The sequence below is a fragment of the Urocitellus parryii genome, chromosome 1 (genome assembly GCF_045843805.1).
Source record: "Urocitellus parryii isolate mUroPar1 chromosome 1, mUroPar1.hap1, whole genome shotgun sequence".
In the NCBI taxonomy this organism is placed as follows: domain Eukaryota; kingdom Metazoa; phylum Chordata; class Mammalia; order Rodentia; family Sciuridae; genus Urocitellus; species Urocitellus parryii.
This window is the reverse complement of record NC_135531.1, coordinates 136,239,693-136,258,510: the sequence shown is the minus strand read 5'-3', so window position 1 is coordinate 136,258,510 and position 18,818 is coordinate 136,239,693. Positions and strand designations below refer to the sequence as shown.

The 18,818-nt window shown below is 49.8% G+C and overlaps 1 protein-coding gene across 1 annotated transcript in view; it reads right to left on the bottom strand.

The window, feature by feature from the left end:
• Positions 1-18,818, bottom strand: part of Fstl4 (follistatin like 4) — a 400,452-nt gene that overhangs the window by 111,828 nt on the left and 269,806 nt on the right. Inside the window, exons 5-6 of the mRNA XM_026400193.2 lie at positions 12,413-12,606; positions 8,420-8,543 (exon numbers count right to left, since the gene is read on the bottom strand). Coding sequence (XP_026255978.2) covers positions 8,420-8,543; positions 12,413-12,606 — 318 coding nt within the window. The remainder of the gene's footprint in view (positions 1-8,419; positions 8,544-12,412; positions 12,607-18,818) is intronic.

Sequence of the window (18,818 nt, the reverse complement as noted above, 5' to 3'; positions counted from 1 at the left end):
AGGAAGCCATTGGAGATGGGAAAGAGGCAGCCTGGGTCTGAGGTGGGGGAGGAGGAAGATGAAGAGGAGGAAAAACTGGTACAGGGAAAGAGCCAGCAAGCCTCAGTTCTGCTCAGAATTGACCCTTCCGTGGTGTAGAGGGCAGAGATTGTCCTACCCAGAGCTCCAATGCATGGATGGGAGTCTCATTCCTGTCACCCCTACTCTTCATGTGGCACTCATTGATACCTGCCAAAGGACCACGGATGGCTCTTCTAGTGCAGTGGGGCAGTTGGAGGCACATGTTTGCCCTTGGCTTTGTTTCCATTCTCATATGGCAAGGCAGAGATTAGGAGGACAGAGACCAGGAACTCAGACCATAGAGAATAGCCCTGCTCACTCTTTTTGTCCCGATAGTCATCACTGGAAAGCTTCAAAGGCCATATCCAGCTCTGCGCTGATACTTGGTCCCCTCTCCAGTGATTTGCTTGGGCTGGCACCAGCAGTGATGGGGCCTCCTGACAGGTCTGTCTGACAAGGTGAAGTGGCTGCTTGGGATGAGTCCTCCCCCAGCTCTAAGCCAAGTGGGCTTCTCCCAACACCAGCTTTTGTGGCCTGGGCCCCACCCATCACCACTGCACCCTGGGGACTACATCCTCACCCCAAATCCTTTGCCCCACAGGAGCACACGCTGCCCACCTGTGTGGGATGCCTTTCTCCTTGCTCTTTGCCTGGTTTTCTCCAATATGGTGCTCAGGTCTCAGCTCAACGTCCCTCCAGGACCTCTCTGTGAACATTGGTCCTCCCTGTACCCAGCACACTCTGGCTCAGCTTCTGTGTATTTGTCCATCTTTTTGTTCCCCAACTGCCTCTCTGCCAAGTCCACAAGCTCCCTGCCGTCAGGGCCTGATGGGGTCTTGCTCACAGCTGGGTTTCTACCCACTGCTTGCTAGAATGGGCTCTAGGAGTGTTTGTTGACCTGACACTGCCTTATCATGCTTGGTTTTCCTCCTCTTAAGCCTTCCCATCTCAATTCCTCAACCTTTGCGCGTGGTCCTCTCTCTGCCCTGATTAGGCCCCTCTGAAATGCTCTGGCTGGTGGCCACTCAGTGACTTGGTGCATACCAGCTCTACAGCAGACTCCCCCAGACCCTCAGCAGTGGTCTTCCTTGTACAGTTCTGCACCCTAGTGAGCTGGGAGCTTGGGCCTCTGTGCTCTGGAAGCCTGCTTTCCAGGGCCCTGCTTGGGGCCTGGGGCTGCCAGGATCTCCAGTTTGTAGCTGGGCCCCCTGTGCAGAGCCTTCAAGACTACAGGCTGTGCATTTCCTATGTTTTTGTGACAGGGCTTGACATGGGAGGCTGGTGCTGCAGAGGGTACTCTGTTGTGTTTTGGGTTCCTAGCCACTGAGCTCTGAGGAACTACAAACCTGCACTCCATGAATGAGGTGTGTGGATTTGCATAGCCGCAGAGCTGAGCTCCTGCTGGGAGGAGGGGGGGACAGGGAGAGCGGGGGTGGGGGTGGGGCGGTGGGGGCTAAGCTCAGAGCCCGGGAGCCAGGGTCTGCTACCTCCTTGGGACGTGGCCTGTGGGTGGCAGGAACCACAGGCTGAGGCGCAGGGCTGAGCGGGAGCTCTTATCTCTGGGCACAGTTGTTGGGGGAGGTAGTTAAACAGTGGGCAGGCGGCCTAATGGCCTAAGAGCACACTTATCCTGAGGAGGGCTGAATGGTCAATGAGTGGCCCTGGGAGCGGGATGGGGCTTTCTGGAATGAATCACTTTTGTCTTCATTAAGGCATCTTTAGCTCATGCGGGAGGCAGGGACACCCAGTCAGCAGATTGGGGATGTCTGGGCTGCCAGGCGCAGCCACGTGGGTGCTTTCTCTGGCCTGCTCCAGGTTGGCTAATGCTCCCTCACTAGGGGCCCCACACAGGCCCCTCACAAAGCCCTATCATTGCTCCTTCTTCCCCCAGGCTCTCTGGAGACACACAAAGGCCCTCTGGGATCCTGAGCCACAGTCACATCACATTCAGACTCGGGCTTGCCAAGAATGAAGTCCATCGACTTCATTTTCTCACAGAGCAGCATTTACCAAGGACTTCCTGGTGCTTGGCAGCATGATGAGCAGAAGAGTCTCTGCCTTCACGTCAGAGGGCAGGACAGTGATGGCTAGGAGAAAGGGCATGTCCTCAGGGCCACTCTCCCGGCCTCTATCCCTGACCTAAGGTGGACTTTATCACTTACCATATGCGAGGTATGGTGCTAATCTCTTTGTGTAGACTATTTCATGGAGTCCTGAATAATCCTATTGGTGGTTATTATGCCCTTTATTTACAGAGGGGGAACTTGAGGCCAGCTTAACCTCTGGTAAAGGGTTATCTCAAGCCACACAGCTAGTAAATGGCAGAACCAGGATCCAAATCCAGGGGTGACTTGGACTTTGGGTCCACACTCTTAACCACTTGCCCCTAGGCTTGAATCAAAGTGTGAAATATTATATGTCAAGAACTATGTAATGTTTTGAACAACCAACAATAAAAAAATTAAAAAAAATAGGCTTATTACTATGCAGAGATGAACGCAGGGCTGCAGACGCACGGAGGAAAGGGTGTGGGGCTTGGTGGAGGGAACAAAATCAAGGAAGACGTCCTGAAGGCGGAGTCTGTTAAGCTGGGCCTTAATGTTTCAGGAAATCACTCTGGGGACAGTGAAATTCTCCTCATCTGAGAACATAGAGGAGTTGCACCGTGATTCAAATGACTGAGAAACTTCTGGAATCAGATGTTGGGTACAATCCTGATTCTGCCACCTTCAAGTTGTATGACCTTGGGTTGGCTACTGAACTTTTCTGAGTTCTAATTTCTTTATCTGTAAAAGTGGACATAATACACAGTGCTGACACGTGTAAAATACTTGGTACCTCTTTATATAACTGGAGTATTAAGGGTCCCTTACTAACTACAGCAATACTGATGAGAGTACACTAACCCTGACCCAGTTATTGAGCCTTGGTCTCAGGGGCCCTTGGCAAACTCATTCGGCAGGTTCCACGAAGCCCCCTCTATGCATCCCACCTCTGTCCTTGGGAGGGTGACTGATGAGACCGAAACCCGCTGTCTTCCAACTTTCAATTCCTCCTTTGGCCACTGCTCTGGAACTATTTTGTGCTCTTGAGAGAGTGAGGGGACAAGCACAGTGAATCCAGTTTTGGGCCACTTCACTTGCAGGTCCCGTGTGAGGTGACCAGCTTCTTTCTCTGGGGTGAGGGAGTCTTTGGCACTGTTGCTTTTGCTGTCAGTCAACCTGAAGCCAGTCCACAGGCACTGCTGGCTCTCCAACTTCAAATCTCCAAGGAAATCCAGAGAGAAGTCTTGACAAACCTCATGCGATCCATAATCTTTCTATGCACTATTCATGACTCAGGAACCAAATGGGGTTGGATAAAACAGTTATCCTTGTCATTGAACTTCCTGTCTGAACTCACTTTCCAAAGTAAAGAGCTAAATAGGTTTGGTTAGTGAGGATGCTTGCTGCCATTTTATCTGGCCATTTTGTTCTTCCCAGGGCAGTATGAGGACCGGTTGATGTACAGTGTGTGGAAGTCTGGACCTGAGCCAGGCATTATCCATCTAGAGGATAAGGATGTGGACAGGGAAGCCACACCACTTTGCAGCAACAAAGGCAGAAAAACCAACTCTGACTTCACCAGCTGACCATTCCATCTGATTCAGAGTTGCCTTGTCTACAGAAATAGGGCACTGATTAGATGAAAACACCATTTTCCTTCCTGCTTGCCGGCAGCTTACAAGCAGAATCGAGGGAGGGGATCCAACCCCCACCCAGCCAGAGCCCTGTGGTCCTGACAATCCAGAACATTACCATGGGAAGCCCTTTATCTTGCACGGCTAGCTGCTCAAACCCTTCCCTTGCATCCAGCACATTCACTGGGGTTGCCCTCGAAGGATTAATTAAAAGGACAAGTATCTTTCTAAAAAAGCAGAAGAAACTTATAATGAATTTAAAGAGAGAAAAATCCTCATTTAAGCAACATGTTTTTTTTCCCCATGAACCCAACCTGAGCACTCAGGAAAGTGCAAAACATGCATAATTGAGAAGCTTTTTAGATGAGCAACTTTTAAATTAATTGACTGTGATGAACAGACAGGGCCAGGGATCTCATTCGCCAACCACCCTGGAGCCTGGGTTCCTGCCACAGCAGGGCTGGGTGCCTCTGCTCCTTGCTGGAGAGGTGGGAAGGGAGGACAGGGGTCCGTTTTGAGATCACAGCCTACCGGAAGTTCTTAGACCTGCCTTTGAATTAGGAAGCCAAAAGCATGCTAGGTGATAGAGGGCGGGGCGGGGGGTGGTGGTGGTGGTGGTGGTGGTGAGGGGCCACCCTTCTATTTCATTCTGGTCCCTATAAAGGTGATTGGAAGCTTTAGCTCCATCTGATAGAAAGAGATGGAACTGATTCCCATGGCTCTATCACCTGCCCTACGCCCTCTCTTGGGGGAGGGTTACCTTCCTGCTTGCTGGCAGCTTACAAGTAGAAGCGAGGGAGGGAATCCAACCCCCACCCAGCCAGGGCCGCCCTGTGGTCCTGATGATCCAGATCATTACCATTCTTCAGAGCCAGGAAGGAGATACAGCCCTACCAAGAGCCAGCTCAGCTGAGCATGGGCAGCCACTAGCCATGGGATTTCTGATTTCACCCTCAACTAGCTGCAGACTGTGACAGACACTGGCCCAGCAAGGGCCAGGCCAGACACAGGGGAAGGCTTGATGTAGGAGCCCCCAACACCTGATCTCAAAAACTCTTAAATACAAGCCACTTCTGTAGGAAAAAGACCCCAAACCATCAACTTTTTTTTTTTTAAGAGTGAGAGAGGCGAGAGAGAGAGAGAGAGAGAGAGAGAGAGAGAGAGAGAGAGAGAGAGAGAATTTTTAATGTTCATTTTTTAGTTCTCAGCGGACACAACATCTTTGTTTGTATGTGGTGCTGAGGATCGAACCCGGGCCGCACACATGCCAGGCGAGCGCGCTACCGCTTGAGCCACATCCCCAGCCCAAACCATCAACCTTTAATAGAACAATCAAGCCTGCTTCAAAAGGTTATAGGGGATGGGCATGGTGGCACATGACTGTAATTCTAGTGGCTTAGGAGGCTGAGGCAGGAGGATCACAAGTTCAAAGCCAGCCTCAGCACTTAGCAATATCCTGTCTCAAAATAAAAAATAGAAAGGGCTGGGATGTGGCTCAGTAGTTAAGTGCTCCTGGGTTCAATCTTTGGTACCAAAAACCAAAGGGGGTGGGGCGCTATAGGACAGGAGTCACCTTGAAGAATCCATTTTGGGTGCTTTGCACCCAAGGATGCTATAAAAATAGAGACTATAAAATCAAATTCCAAACTTTTAGCTGCTGCCAGACTATCAGCTCTAGTTCTTAAAATTGAATCCAAAATGTTGCTGACATGTCTGAGATATGACTTTTTTTTTTTAATTTTAGTGAGATTCCTGTAATGCCCATCGATTGCTGGGTAATAAGTTGTACCTGTATGTCTCATTTACCTATGTAAAATTCACCGAACCATAAATCTACTATGGGAATTTAGTTTAGCATTCCTGTGACATTGAAAAACCATTGATCCTCGTGTACTCTAAGTGGCTGCATGTAAAGCCCATGTGCTCCAAGTGCCTGCGGGTCAAGCCTTTATAGCTGGGGTAACTCATTTTGTGGCTTCCTTAATGGCCGTGAGTTTTCATTTTATTGCATATCTATTATTTGGGTTGGGCTGTGATGAATGGTTTGGCTGCCTGGTTCAAAACAAGTCCAAGGAGACAGCGGTATCTAATTTGCTTTAAAATGATGATTATAAAGCTTTTCAAATAATCATCCAGGAATGAAGGGAGCAGATGCCACATTGCCTTGCCTGAGACATATGGCTGGAGGTGAGGGGATGATGTACCCCCTGTTTTTAGGGTGACTTGTGATTATAATGATCTTCATTAGGGAAGCCCTGGGAGGCCTTCTTTCATCCTAGGCAGTAGGGATGCTTCTGTTTCCTCCAGAGAAAAACCAAGAGCTTGCTGTGTGTTTCTAGATCCATCCCTGGGATGGGGCCTATGAAATAGAGGCTGTTGTAGTACCAAGTACAAGGACGGTGCCCAAGCAGAGCCATTCTCTTCTTCATGATGCCATTTGGGGACATATGAATAGAGATAACTGGTGTATCCTCCAAATTCCTCAACTTCTGCCTGGGATTCTGGCTCGCCCTTCCTTCCTTCCTTCCTTCCTTCCTTCCTTCCTTCCTTCCTTCCTTCCTTCCTTCCTTCCTTCCTCCCTCCTTTCTTTCCTTCCTTCCTTCCTTCCTTCCGATTGAACCTGGGGTGCTTAACCACTGAGCAACCACCAACCCCTCCCACCTCTTTTTAAAATTTTGAGACAGGGTATTGCTAAGTTACTTAGGGCCTCACTAAATTGCTGAGGTTGGCTTGGAACTCATGATCCTCCTGCCTTAGTTTCCCGAGCTGCTGAGATTGCAGGTATATGCCACTGTCCCCAGCTGGTGCTCCGGCTTCTATTACATAGTGACCTTTTCCTTCACCACTCTTTTGGCAGAGGAGTCTGAGCCCAGAAATGCATTTCTGTGCCCAGAAAACATGCTACTTCTGTTCTGACTTGGACAACCGCTCTTGCTGTCATCTTCCCTAATTGCACTACCCTATTGTCTATGTTTTTTGGGGGTAGAATCATCAAGGATCTCAGTCAGGGGAAGTGGATGGAGAAAGTAATGCAGGAAGCCATTGCTGAGGATAGGAGGGAGGGCCCATTTAGTGATAGCCAGGTGGCTGCTTAGCAACTGGCTCTCAGAGAAAACAAAAGCATTCCTCCCCCAGTTTGGGGGTAGCATCTGTGGGTATAAATTTCTGCGGAGAGACCCACCGTGGCTGATTTGAAGCTATTGAGTATTCAACAGTTTGCTTGAAAAATTCCTGTTAATTTTAACAATCAACTCTTATGAAACCAGGTCTAAGGAAACATTCTAAAATTTAGAGACTTCTTTTTGAGTATAAGCTCTTTGGTCCACAGAACAGATACCGTCTACAGCAGGAGAAAGTCTCCCAGTTATTCCCATCTTAATAAGAACTAATCAAAACAGAATAAGCTTTACTAGAGGGCGGAAGGGGGAAGATGGAGACCAAGCCCAGTCACACTGTATCAAGCAAAGCCCTGCAATTCAGGGTCAAACTTTAGGCCCTTGGTACTAAGGATGCTGTGAACTGCAAAAGTCCCCCTCCCCTCCACATCAATCACATGGGCATTTCCCTTGAGGGAGAATCATACTCGTTTCTCTCCCTGATGTCATCCAAGTACCTCTTCCATCTGCCACAAGAGCCCTTCTTACCATTGAATCGCACAAACTCCTTCTCAGGCCTTGAGAATATTTGCAATAACGACAGCTCAAAGAAATATCAATGTGAAGCAGGAATACCTTTCTGAAAATGAAACTCCAGGTAAGGGCTGAGGGAGGATTCCAGATTCTGTGGCTCAGGGTACTCAGTGCCCTGGTGGGGGACCCACACCCATGACCCCGAGGCTAGAGCCTGCAGGTAGGTGCTATGAGCTTGCAGGTCACACCCAAGGGCACATAATGAAAGGTGCTCACAAGACCTGCTCTAAATACAGCCTGAGTGCCCTCACATACAAAGGGGTTTCATCTCTTCATCTCTCTGGGGCTAAGAATGTCCTTTTATTCCCAGTTTGGACCCAGCACCGCCCTTCCCCTCCTTGCTGTCTGGGGATAACTCTTGCAGCTCATAGCTCTGGGATGTCCCAGCTCTGCCTATAGTTAACATGATGTAATCTCTTGGAAGATCACCTCAGGGCAAAGTCACAGGTCCTTGAGATAGCCCATCCACACACAGTGTTAAGCACCAGGGTCCCAGATACTTCCTCCACAGTCACCATGTTTCTCCAGGGATCCTGTGCCTTTCTTCAACTTGGACCTTTACTCTCCATTGTCCTTGGGTGGTGACTGTTTCCTGGCCCTGCTTGGCCAGGCCTCCAGCTCTCCTGCAGGGTTTTCCTCCAGGCATTGATCCCCAGTAGGGCCAGGCTTCAGCCCAAGGATAGACCTGAAATCTGTTCCCTCCATGTGCAGTCACAGAATCCCCCTCACAGCTCTGCTTCAGTCACACTCAGTGAGAAAAACCGTTACCCAAAAGGAACAGGGTGAGCCCACTCTGTTCCCACCCATTCACCTTTAATCCTTTTCTTATAGCTCAGGCTTGTTGCAAAACAAACTCAACACTTCCACCTCTCAAAGAAGCCCATTGAGGAGACAATGGGATGGACTCCAAGCCCACCACCACGGTGAGGCAGGAGCATTTGCAGACATGAGGCCCTGTGCCCGTGGGACCCCATACGGGGGCCTGACTTACGGAAGGCTGTGTAGAACTCGTGTAGGCTCAGGGAACTGTCGCTGTTGTAGTCGTCAAATAGGAGGAGGTCTCTTGGCGTGCACCCCAGAAAGTCCCCTTCTAGGTCCTGCTCCTTCAACATGTGCTGTGGGGTGACGAGGGTAAAAGGTCAGAGCCATATTGAAGTCAGTGTCAAGGACATGGCTGGAAAGTGGCTCAGGCCCAGTGGGGGCTTTGGGAAGCTCAATGGGCCTTTGAAACACCCGAAGCTCTTTGGTTTTGTCTTGTCTGATCCTCTCATTTTATAGATGAGAAGAGAGAGAGAGAGAGAGAGAGAGAGAGAGAGAGAGAGAGAGAGAGACTTTCCCAAGGTCACAAAGTGTTTGGGACAGAGTCTGTACTAGAGCTCATGTCTTTCCTCTCCCTGTCTGGGCAGACAGACCCCCAAGAAGTGCAAGATGGGAAGGTCTTTTTGGCCATTTGGCTTACCTCCTTGTGCTATTATTGGGGCAAGGAGAAGAGAAGGGGTTTGGGAACCCACCAAAGAGTAGCTGACCTTAGTGTGGGGAACAAGGTCCCCTTGCTCCCCTAGCACAAAGCTGATGGTTGTATTTCATTGCTGCACCCCCAGTCCTATCACTTCCAGAGGAGCCCCTCCTAGCTGTGGCACCCCCAGAAAGGGGCAGCTACATTCTACTGACCAGGCCCGAGCTGCATTCTACTGGTAAGCCCTCATGGACTCCTTTTCTGATCATGGTCTGGGCTTCAGGACGCAGACCCCTCCACCCTAAGCATGGCCAGCCACATGCCAAAAGAGAGCTTTGGGTAGAGGTTTCAGGCCTCCCCACTCAGCTGGAGTTGGAGCACAGGAGAATAATCAGAAGGAAATCTCAGAACAGAGGAAATGATTTTATTTTATTTTGAAGGGGAGAGGAAGGCAAAGATGTTTTCTCTTTGCTTAACATTCTCAGCTTGCCCTGTTATATTAAAGGCAATTTAATGTGATAATGTTAAAAAAATGACCCCTTACCCAGCAAGGGAGAGAATTCGATAAAAGGGAGATCAACCATAACGGCTGAGATCAATCTTTCGAAGATGAAAATTTCCCTTTGTCTATTTCTGCATTGGAAATTGATTAACTTTTCATAGGACCGACAAGTTTTTTCCCCCTGCGCCTTTGATTCGGCGTCAAGGGAAAGCCCACGTTAGCTGGGCTTTGCTTGGCAGATTTATGGAATGGACTTTAAATATATTAAATTTTAAAGAGGAAATCATAGTCAAATTACCATGCTTATTAATGGCTTCAGATGCCTCATGCCACATCTCTGCTAGATTAGAGCAACATTCCCAAGGAGGTTCTGTCTACCATGGAGCTATCTGGGAGATACATGGAGCTGGGTGCCAAGTGCCTCTGTCCAAGGCAAGCCAATGTAGAACCAGGTGGTTCTTCCTGCAGGTAGCTGTAACTAACAGGACCTGGGCTTTTCTAGAGCAGCTCAGGTCACCTATGGGACACTGGCATTGCCGCTCAGGGTCTTAGCCAGAGCAGGGACCAAGTGCTGAGGTGAAGATTTGCTGGTTCTCTGGAGGCCATGGGCAGCAGGCCTCTTGGGATGCACAGGGTTGCATGTGCTGTGGTGAGGTGTGGGTGAGCAGAGCAGAGTCATCTGAGATTCCCAAGGTGCGCCCAGGAAGCAGGCTCGGGCCTGGCTGGAACAGAAGGCCTGAGAGCAAGGAGCCTGCGACTCCAGGCTTGAGTCATTGATTCTCACTTGGGTTTTGCAAGAGCTTGCTTTTCCTGCTGACCTTGAGAGGACCATATGGAGCCTTCTGGTGGGAGACACCTGGTGCTGTGGGGAGGGCAGGTGAATGCGTAGCAACATTCCTGGGTTGCACCTGAGTTCCGTCAGGTTCAGGCAGTGATCGCAACTAGGGTAAGCTGCTTGATTTGTTAGCATCTCAGTTTCCTCATCTGAAAATATCTGTGAAGTGGGATGACAGAGCATGGCTGAAAGCATATATAGTAGAGCATGGCTGAAAGATCAAGGAGGAAATGACAAAGATGACGATGATGGCCACTGTTGTCTGTTGTGAACACCCTAGTGCCAGGCACTAAGCTAAGCACATCTTAGCTCCTTTAATCCTATGATGACCCTTTGAGGCTCACAGATGAGAAATGGAGGCCCAATGCAGTGAGGCCATCCCCAGAGACCCACCAGCTCCTATACATTCGAAGCAGCCCTAGACCTCAACTTGGCTCTGAAGTTCGTACTTTCAGCCACTGTCCTACATTGCAAGGGACTTGCCCATGCTTACTGGCCATAGGCAAAGGGCCTGGCTCAGTGCCAAGCCAAAGTACTCCCCTCCTCCGTCCTTCAGAGTGACCCCTTCACTGCCTTGATGAGGTCACTGTACCATGGTTAAGATTTCTCTGGCATAAATATGGTGACGCATCCTTGTCATCTCTGCTCTGGTGGCCACTATAGTTCTCTGAGGAAGAGCTGCCCCTATCACTTAAGGCACCAGGATGCTGACTTCATTTTCTTGCTTATCTTCGCACCTGGCTATGGGCCTCCTGGGCCTCCGGCTCTTAGAAGCAAACCAGCAGAGCAGAAGCAGGAATGCACCTAGATGCCCTTCAATAGATGAATGGATAAAAAAAAATGTGGCATTTATACACAATAGAGTATTACTCTGCACTAAAAAAATGACAAAATCATGGAATTTGCAGGGAAATGGATGGCACTAGAGCAGATTATGCTAAGTGAAGCCGGCCAATCCCTAAAAAACAAATGCCAAATGTCGTCTTTGATATAAGGAGAGCAACTAAGAACAGAGTAGGGAGGAAGAGCATGAGAAGAAGATCACCATTAAACAGGGTTGAGATAGGGGAGGGAAAGGGAGAGAGAAGGGAAATTGCATGGAAATGGAAGGAGACCCTCATTGTTATACAAAATTACATATAAGAGGAAGTGAGGGGAAAGGGGAAAAACAAGAGAGAGAAATGAATTACAGTAGATGGGGTAGAGAGAGAAGATGGGAGGAGAGGGGAGAGGGGAGGGGGGATAGTAGAGGACAGGAAGGGCAGCAGAACACGATAGACACTAGTATGGCAGTATGTAAAAAAGTGGATGTGGAACCGATGTGAATCTGCAATCTGTATACCGGGTAAAAATGGGAGTTCATAATCTGCTTGAATCAAATGTATGAAATATGGTATGTCAAGAGCTTTGTAATGTTTTGAACAACTAATAATAAAAAAAAGAATAATAAAAAAAAAGGAATGCAGACTCCTGGGCCCAGGACAGCCTTTCTGCATGAGGACCCCCACCCTGGCCCCAGGGAACGAGGTCAGTCTTTCTTTGCTTTTTGTGCTGCAGATGCTGACTACCCTCACAGCAGCTTGTCGCTGGACCAAGGGATGACTTTGGGGAGGGACACAAGCCACAGGGTTCAATGCAAGTGTTTTTCTAGACAAGTTTTTTTGGGGTGGACTCAGGGCTTCCTGCTAGTAAGAAAGCTGGGGTTTGGGCTGCCGATATTTGGCCACCAAAGAATTGTGTTGTCACCGGGCAGAGGACTTGGGACCCTCTAGGATAGGGCTCCAGAGGTGTTTTCTGGAAACCAAGCACTGCTTCCTTTTGATATTTCTGCTAAGGAAAGCAAAGGACTCAAGGAGGACAAGTTTGGTTTCCTAATTAAAACATCAGCCACCAGCCCCGCGGCAGGAGCGTTTTGCCTGCTGCCAGGCAGGGTGTCACAGTGTGTTCGTAAACAGTGGCTGAAGGCGGCTGGTGAGAAATGAATATAACTTTGTTTGTAAGATGTTCTCAGAGGTGTTGATCACAGACTCTGAGATTCCCAGGAGGGTGGCAGAGTGGCCTCCTGGGGACTCTGTGACAGAGACAGTTGCAACCCACTGTCCTCCCGTGGTCTCCGTGTCTCTTCTCTGTAGGTGCTAAACGAAAAACCGGGTTCCTTTATAACTGGGTTTTTACTGAACACTGTACCCACCTGAGCCAGTTCAGAGCTGCTGATGTGGCCATTCCCATCGGCATCCAAGTCCTTAAACAGAGATTCCACCAGGAGACGCTTTTGGGAAGCAGGGTCCTGTCTGTTTTCCACTTCGCGGAGTGGCTGCTGGTGAGTCTGGAGGGCCAGAAGGACATTCTTCAGGCGGGCATAGCCGGCCATGGTGCACGTGTCGCCTGGAAGAGAAGACGGGGTTGTTACAGCAAGATGTGTCCTCCGATGAGAGAACATTGTCTCCATCATGCCACTCACAAGGGTTTACTGTGCAGCAAATCGTGCAACGGTAGTAGATGGGACTTGTCTGTCTGTCCACCCATCCAAACTACAAATATTTGTATTTAATAAATGCTGCATGTGCTGCAAACGCTGGAGGGAGCCTGTCTATCCATCCCATGAATATTTCTCGAGTGCCTACTGTAGAGAGCGAGTGCCAGACGGAACAGGAAAATTCTTTCTGCAGAATTTACAGCGGCAGCCCCACAGCAGCTTTAGGAAAGCCGGCCCCCCGATTCCATTTGTAATAGCTCACTTTTGTCTTAATCCTACCTTACAGGCTGCTTTTGCATACTTGGCCTCATAGATTAGGGAGTCTTAGTTAACAGGACTAATAAGCCCTGCTTAAGGTAATTAGGTACACTCCCAGAGCTGGATTACTTGAAAACAAACATGTGTACACAAGTCCATGACCAAGAAACAAAAGGAAGCTTTATGAAATTAAACCCACAGCACACAGCCCATTACTCTTAGGCCTTTTATCACAGGCGTGTTTGCTGAACAGCATCAGAATCGCACCGTGCTTTGGCAAATGAGGCCTGTGATGCACTGTGACACGACATAGTTTATCTTGCTGGTGACGGGCCACTAGGATGAACACCACACAGGGCAAAGCTCATAAACTGGGTCTGCAGGGATATCACCAAGCCGTGCAGTACCTCCTGCCCTGCGTCCCCACCTCCCCGGGGGAGGGAGCTTTTCTGGCTTTGCCCAATCCACCATCCGGTCCAGGCTGCTGGGAATGGACTTTCTGAGGCTTAGTCATTTCCCCCTTAATTTCAAGGCCAGCTCAAGGCATCAGGGAGTATATCTCAGGGTTGGAGACCCAATAGAGAGCAGTGCTGGCGAGCATGGGCTCCGGAGACCAGTGGGTTTGAGTTCAAACTTCACTGCCACTGGGCTGCATGACCTGTAGCCTCAGTAACTTCATCTAAGAAGTGGGGATGACAGGGCGCTGGGTTTTGAGGAGTAACTAACATTCACACAAAGGGCTTTGCACTGGTCTGGTACAGAGTAAGGGCTCAAAGAATGGTCGCTCCTCTTTCCCTTGTTATTAGATTTGTTGAAAAGCCACTAACAGGGAATATGGTGGGAAGGGAAAAGAATGATGGGCGATTCTGCGGGTCTGTTCCTCTCTTCCTCCGGCCCTCTCACTAGACCAGCCTGGGTGTTGTAAACACAGTCTCTTGTATTTGTTTGTGTTTCTCGATTTTCTTCCAATTTGGGGTCAATTGATTCCCATCAGGAACAGATGCCCGTTACCATTTCCTTCTGCATGTTTGTTTAGGAAAAAATCAATTGTTGTGTTCAATATAATCCAATCTATTTGCTCCCTGGGAGTCTCCATGCTCTGTCAAGAATGGTTCTCTCCCATCCCCCTAGCCCTGCTAACACATTTTATTTTATTTATTTTTTTTGCCTGGTAGGATATTGATTCTTGGAAGTTCTCTGGGTTTCCAGTTGGCAAACCTGGTCCTCAAGTCTGTGCAGCTATGCAGTGTTGAACATGGTGGCCTTGACCCTCTACCAAGACACTCCTGCCCCTAGGACGATGGGACTGGTTGATGGGTTTTTCTTCCTTCTGGGTCCCTCACCCCCCACTCCCCCAAAAAGGAGGGAGTCTGGTCCTAGCAAATGGACCACAAGTGGGGATATAGAATAGGAATGGGGAAGAAGCTGTGGGGGTGAATGGGGATGGAGTCCCTGCATGACCTAGTGCTGGCTTCCCTGGGGGCGGGCACGTGTACTGAGATGCTGGGAAGCTGGTGTGCACAGCTGGAGTTCATAGGAGGCTCACCCCAGAAATGCTGCTGGAAATGAAGATTCTAAGAATCTGCCACATCAGAGCCACCTGAAGTTTAGGTCCGGCTGGGTCTGATGGGCCGTGACATCTCATCCTTGCCAGTCTCTCAACTTTCCTCATGGACCGTGGTGGGGCACAGACTCTTCTGAGCTGCTCAAGGTCCTGCGTCACTAGAGGTCTGCAGCTGGACAACACCACCCACCCTGGCAGGCTGGGGAAGCCATAATGTGGGTCCTGCTGAGGCAGCTCTGCAGGTTCTGCCCTCCTTTCACTTCTCTGTAGCCCACTGTGAGCTTGTGTGCTTCTGGCTTCTCTACCCTGGCAACTGCCACGTCTAGAAGTCAACCTGGGACTTTGGGGGACAGATGCCTCAAGTTGCCAGGATCGGTGATCCCTCAGACCAGGCCAGACCCCTCCTATCATTCACCTGCCCTTATTGACAAGCTGTGTGCCAGGCCCTGGGCAGCCCCGTGAGGATTCAGGTGCTTCCAGGGCATGGCCTCCTGGGTGCCCCAGGAGGAGAGTGTATGAAGCCAGGATGAGGAAAGCCCTGTGGGGATAATCAGGATGAGACCTGCAGGACGAGGAAGAGTGGTGAGAGAAGGATGAGCAGGGCAGGGTGCTACAGACAGCAGGAATGGCGTGTGCAGGAGCTAGTGGCCAGTGTATCTGAGGTCTGAGAAGGCCAGTGGCTGGAGGTTGTCAGCTGGGGGACAGTGAGACAAAGCAGTGTGGGACAGGGCAGTGGGGCAGCTCAGGCAGCACCCCCGGGGCTGTGGGCAAGTGTGGGAGCCAGAGTAGGGTGGCAGGTCCTGCAGCTCTCAGTTCCAAGCTCCTTTGTTTCCTTAACTGAGGGCTTCCCTGTACCAGGCAGCTGCTGGCCACTGGGGTTCTGAGCAAATGCAGGAGGAGTGCCTGGGAGAGAATCTTAAATCCTTCTTCATCCCAGGAGCAGCTGTATTAAAATGAGTCACAAGAGAGGAATTTGTCTAAAACCAAATCATGAAGTCATTTGTCCAGTATTTCTCATCTTCTCTAGGGTCTCCCAGCAATCCCTGCCATGGTCGCCTGAATCCCACAGGGCTAGGGGCCAGTGGAGTGGGGGTGGGAGGAACTTCCTTCCCTGCTCTCTTTCAGCCCCAGAGGCAGATGCCTCCAAATCTGTGGCTTCCAGCTCCATATGAAGGTGAGCTTTCCTCCCCGAGGCAGGCCTTGGCCTGGGGAGAGTCCTCCAAATTCCAGTTTTAGGTTTTTCTTCACGAAGTCCCCAGTTTCACTGTGGGGTCTGACAGGAGTGGCTTACCCACATGAAGCACTGGGTACCTGTGACTCTGCTGGACGTAGTCTTTAGCTAGAGGCTCCCTGCTCTGCTTTCAGTTCCAAACAGTTGTCTTGTCATAAAATAAATATATGCCCATCAAAGAGCACTTGGAAAGCACTTATGAGTATAAATAGAAATAAATAAATATAATAAATCATCCACAATCTATCTCCCAAAGGCGGCTGCTGTCAACACACTGCTGGCCAGAGGTTAAGCCAGCGCCTCTGCTCAAGTGATGAGGGGCCCATTAGCACAATGAACTCATGCATGTGGGCGGCTGGCCTGCTGCATGTGGGCTCCGAGGCCTGGGCTCCTTAGCTTCTATTTTCTGACTTTTTTTCCTGCCCTTCTCAAGTTCCTCTCAATTTTGGCAAGAGAGTGTCAATAGCCAAGGGTCACATCTTTCTTGTCTTCCCTTGGGTCATCCCTGCCCACCCACCTGGCAAGTCCACATGGGACTGAGAGGTGGGGCATGGTGGGAGAAGGCCCTTTAGCAGTATTGACCCCCGGAGCATTCTCTGGCTTGGGGGCTTTGCATTTATTGACTCCTTCCTCCATCTGGAATGTTCTTCACCCAAGTCTCTACACAGCTCACTCATTCACTTCATCTTGGCTAAATATCACTGATCTACACCAGCATCCCACACCTTCTTTACTATGCCCTGACCCTGTTGGTGGGGGATGGGTGCCTGGGGGGATGGCACGTGGTCTTTCTGGACCAGGGCAGGGTCCATTCTTAGCCTTGGCCTCAGCAGACTTGGCTCCTCCAGGGGGATGTTCCCTGGAGGGTATGCGGCATGGGCTTGGGGACCCCAACACCCCTCCCTAGTGCTCCATAGATGTTGACCAGCCCGGTGTTCAGAATAAAATGGGCAACCCGTGGTGGAAAGGCTTAAACTTGTTGCCAAGGACCCTCTGGTTCAGCCTGGGGGAGGGCAGACTCAAATATAGTTAAATGTGCCCACTGATGGATCCAGGGGTGGCGTGACTTTCCAACGATTTGAGGTCTGTGCCTTGTGATAATAGGCTGCTGTGTCTGAGACCAACAATTAGAGACGATTGTCACAGGCTGAGCAGAGCACTGACAAGGGAGTCAGGAGACCATTGGACTTGGACTGGCTGTGAGGCCCTAGGCCCCTCACCACCTTACCAGGTCATTACATAAAGAAAAGGTGAGAGGAAGTGTCCATGTGGCCAGCCATAACCGAGGACTCTTTCTCTTTCTCTCTTCCTCTCCCTCTTTCTCTCTCTCTGTGGCAATGGGTATAGAACCAAGGCCTCATGCACACTACATGAGCTATATTCCCTGTCCCCTTTTATTTCCATATTTTCATAGGTACATTATAATTTTACATAATAGTGGGGTTCATTGTTTCATATTCATACATGCACATGATATAACAATATAATATGGTCAATATCATTCCCCAGTATTTCCCCCTTCCTCCCCCTCCTCCCTCCCCTAGTTCCTTTCCCCTAATTTGTCTCCCTTCTCTGTTTTCATGAGATCTCCCCCACACACCTTTTTTAAAATTTTTCTTTTCTTTTTCTTCTCTAGCTTCCACAAATGAGAAAACCAAACCAAACCTGTGCCCTTGGCTTTCTGAGTTTGGCTTATTCACTCAAGTTCCATCCATTTTCCTGCAAATGACATGATTTCATTCTTCTGTATGCCCCAGCCCTTTCATTATTTTGATTTTGAGACAGGTTCACTAAGTTGTCCAGGCTGGCCTTGAACCTGCGGTCCTCCTGCCTCGGCCTCCTGAGTAACTGGGATTACAGGCGTGCAACCCCAGGCCCAGATGAAATGTACTCATTGTTCCAAGTAAGTAGGGGTGTGGCTTATTTGTCTTTGTCACCTTCAATGTGGGGCCTGCGATAGGGTGGCAACTAGATAAGCATTTATGGATCAGCAGAAGAGGGGAGATGTCCTGGATTCCCTCTCTTTCTTCCCACTGCCCAGGGCCCTTCCATCTCTGAGCCCTCTCAGGGTCTTGCCCAGCCTCACAGGCCAATAGTAGGGTCCAAACACCTTCTTGCTGGCCTGGCTCCCTGCCATTCAGCAGGGCCTGCCCGGCCAGCCCTGGCTCTGGCCTCGGGCTCCTGCCAGCACACATGTGCTGTGGGGCTCTTCCTGTTCCCAGGCCAGGCCTGCTTTGGCAGATAAAATATTGATCAGCCTGCTGAGGAGCCCAGAGTGTGATCCTATTTTCATGTCAGAACTCGGTAATGAACTACATTTATCAAGCCTGTTCTCCATGAGAAAGGTCAGTCGCAGATCTGGCTAAGTTGTTATGACACCTCATTAATCTAGTTCCCTCAATAATTGTCCCTCTATGAAGATTCTAATGCTCTCCCATTCTGGCCACTGTCCTCCACACCAAAGAGCATGGGCACGGCCACGTTTAATTTTTAAGCAAAGGGAGATAGGAAGCAGGGAGCTGCCTGTGGAATGAAGTGTCCATCAAAGGAACACTTTCTATTGCAAAACAAAGGGAAGTGAAGGAGACATTGTGAATATTCCATCAGCCACTTGTGCCCTGCCAGGTCACGCCCCCGAGGGGCCATCTTTATTCTGTAGCAGGCAGGTGAAGCTCTGGCCTGGGTGGGGCTGGAGAATCCCATTCAAGGGGAGGGAGGGTGTGGCAGAATGTGGGCAAGACAGAAAGGCAGCCGGAAGTCCAGCTTCTAAGCCAGTTCAGAGGGGGACAGGCCATGTGCTCAGGAACCTGCATGTTGATGAGGCTGCAAAGTGGGTTGTCTCTTGTTCTTCCTCTTCCTTCCCTGTTATGGTTTGGGTATGAGGTGCTCCCCCCAAAGCTCCTGTTAACGTAGGAATGTTCAGAGATGAAATGATTATGTTATGAGAGTTGTAACTTCATCAGTGGATTAACCCATTTGATGATTTTCTAATTTGAATGAATCAACTGGCTGGTAACTGCAGGCAGTTGGGGACTGGCTGGAGGAAGTAGGTCACTGGGAATTATATA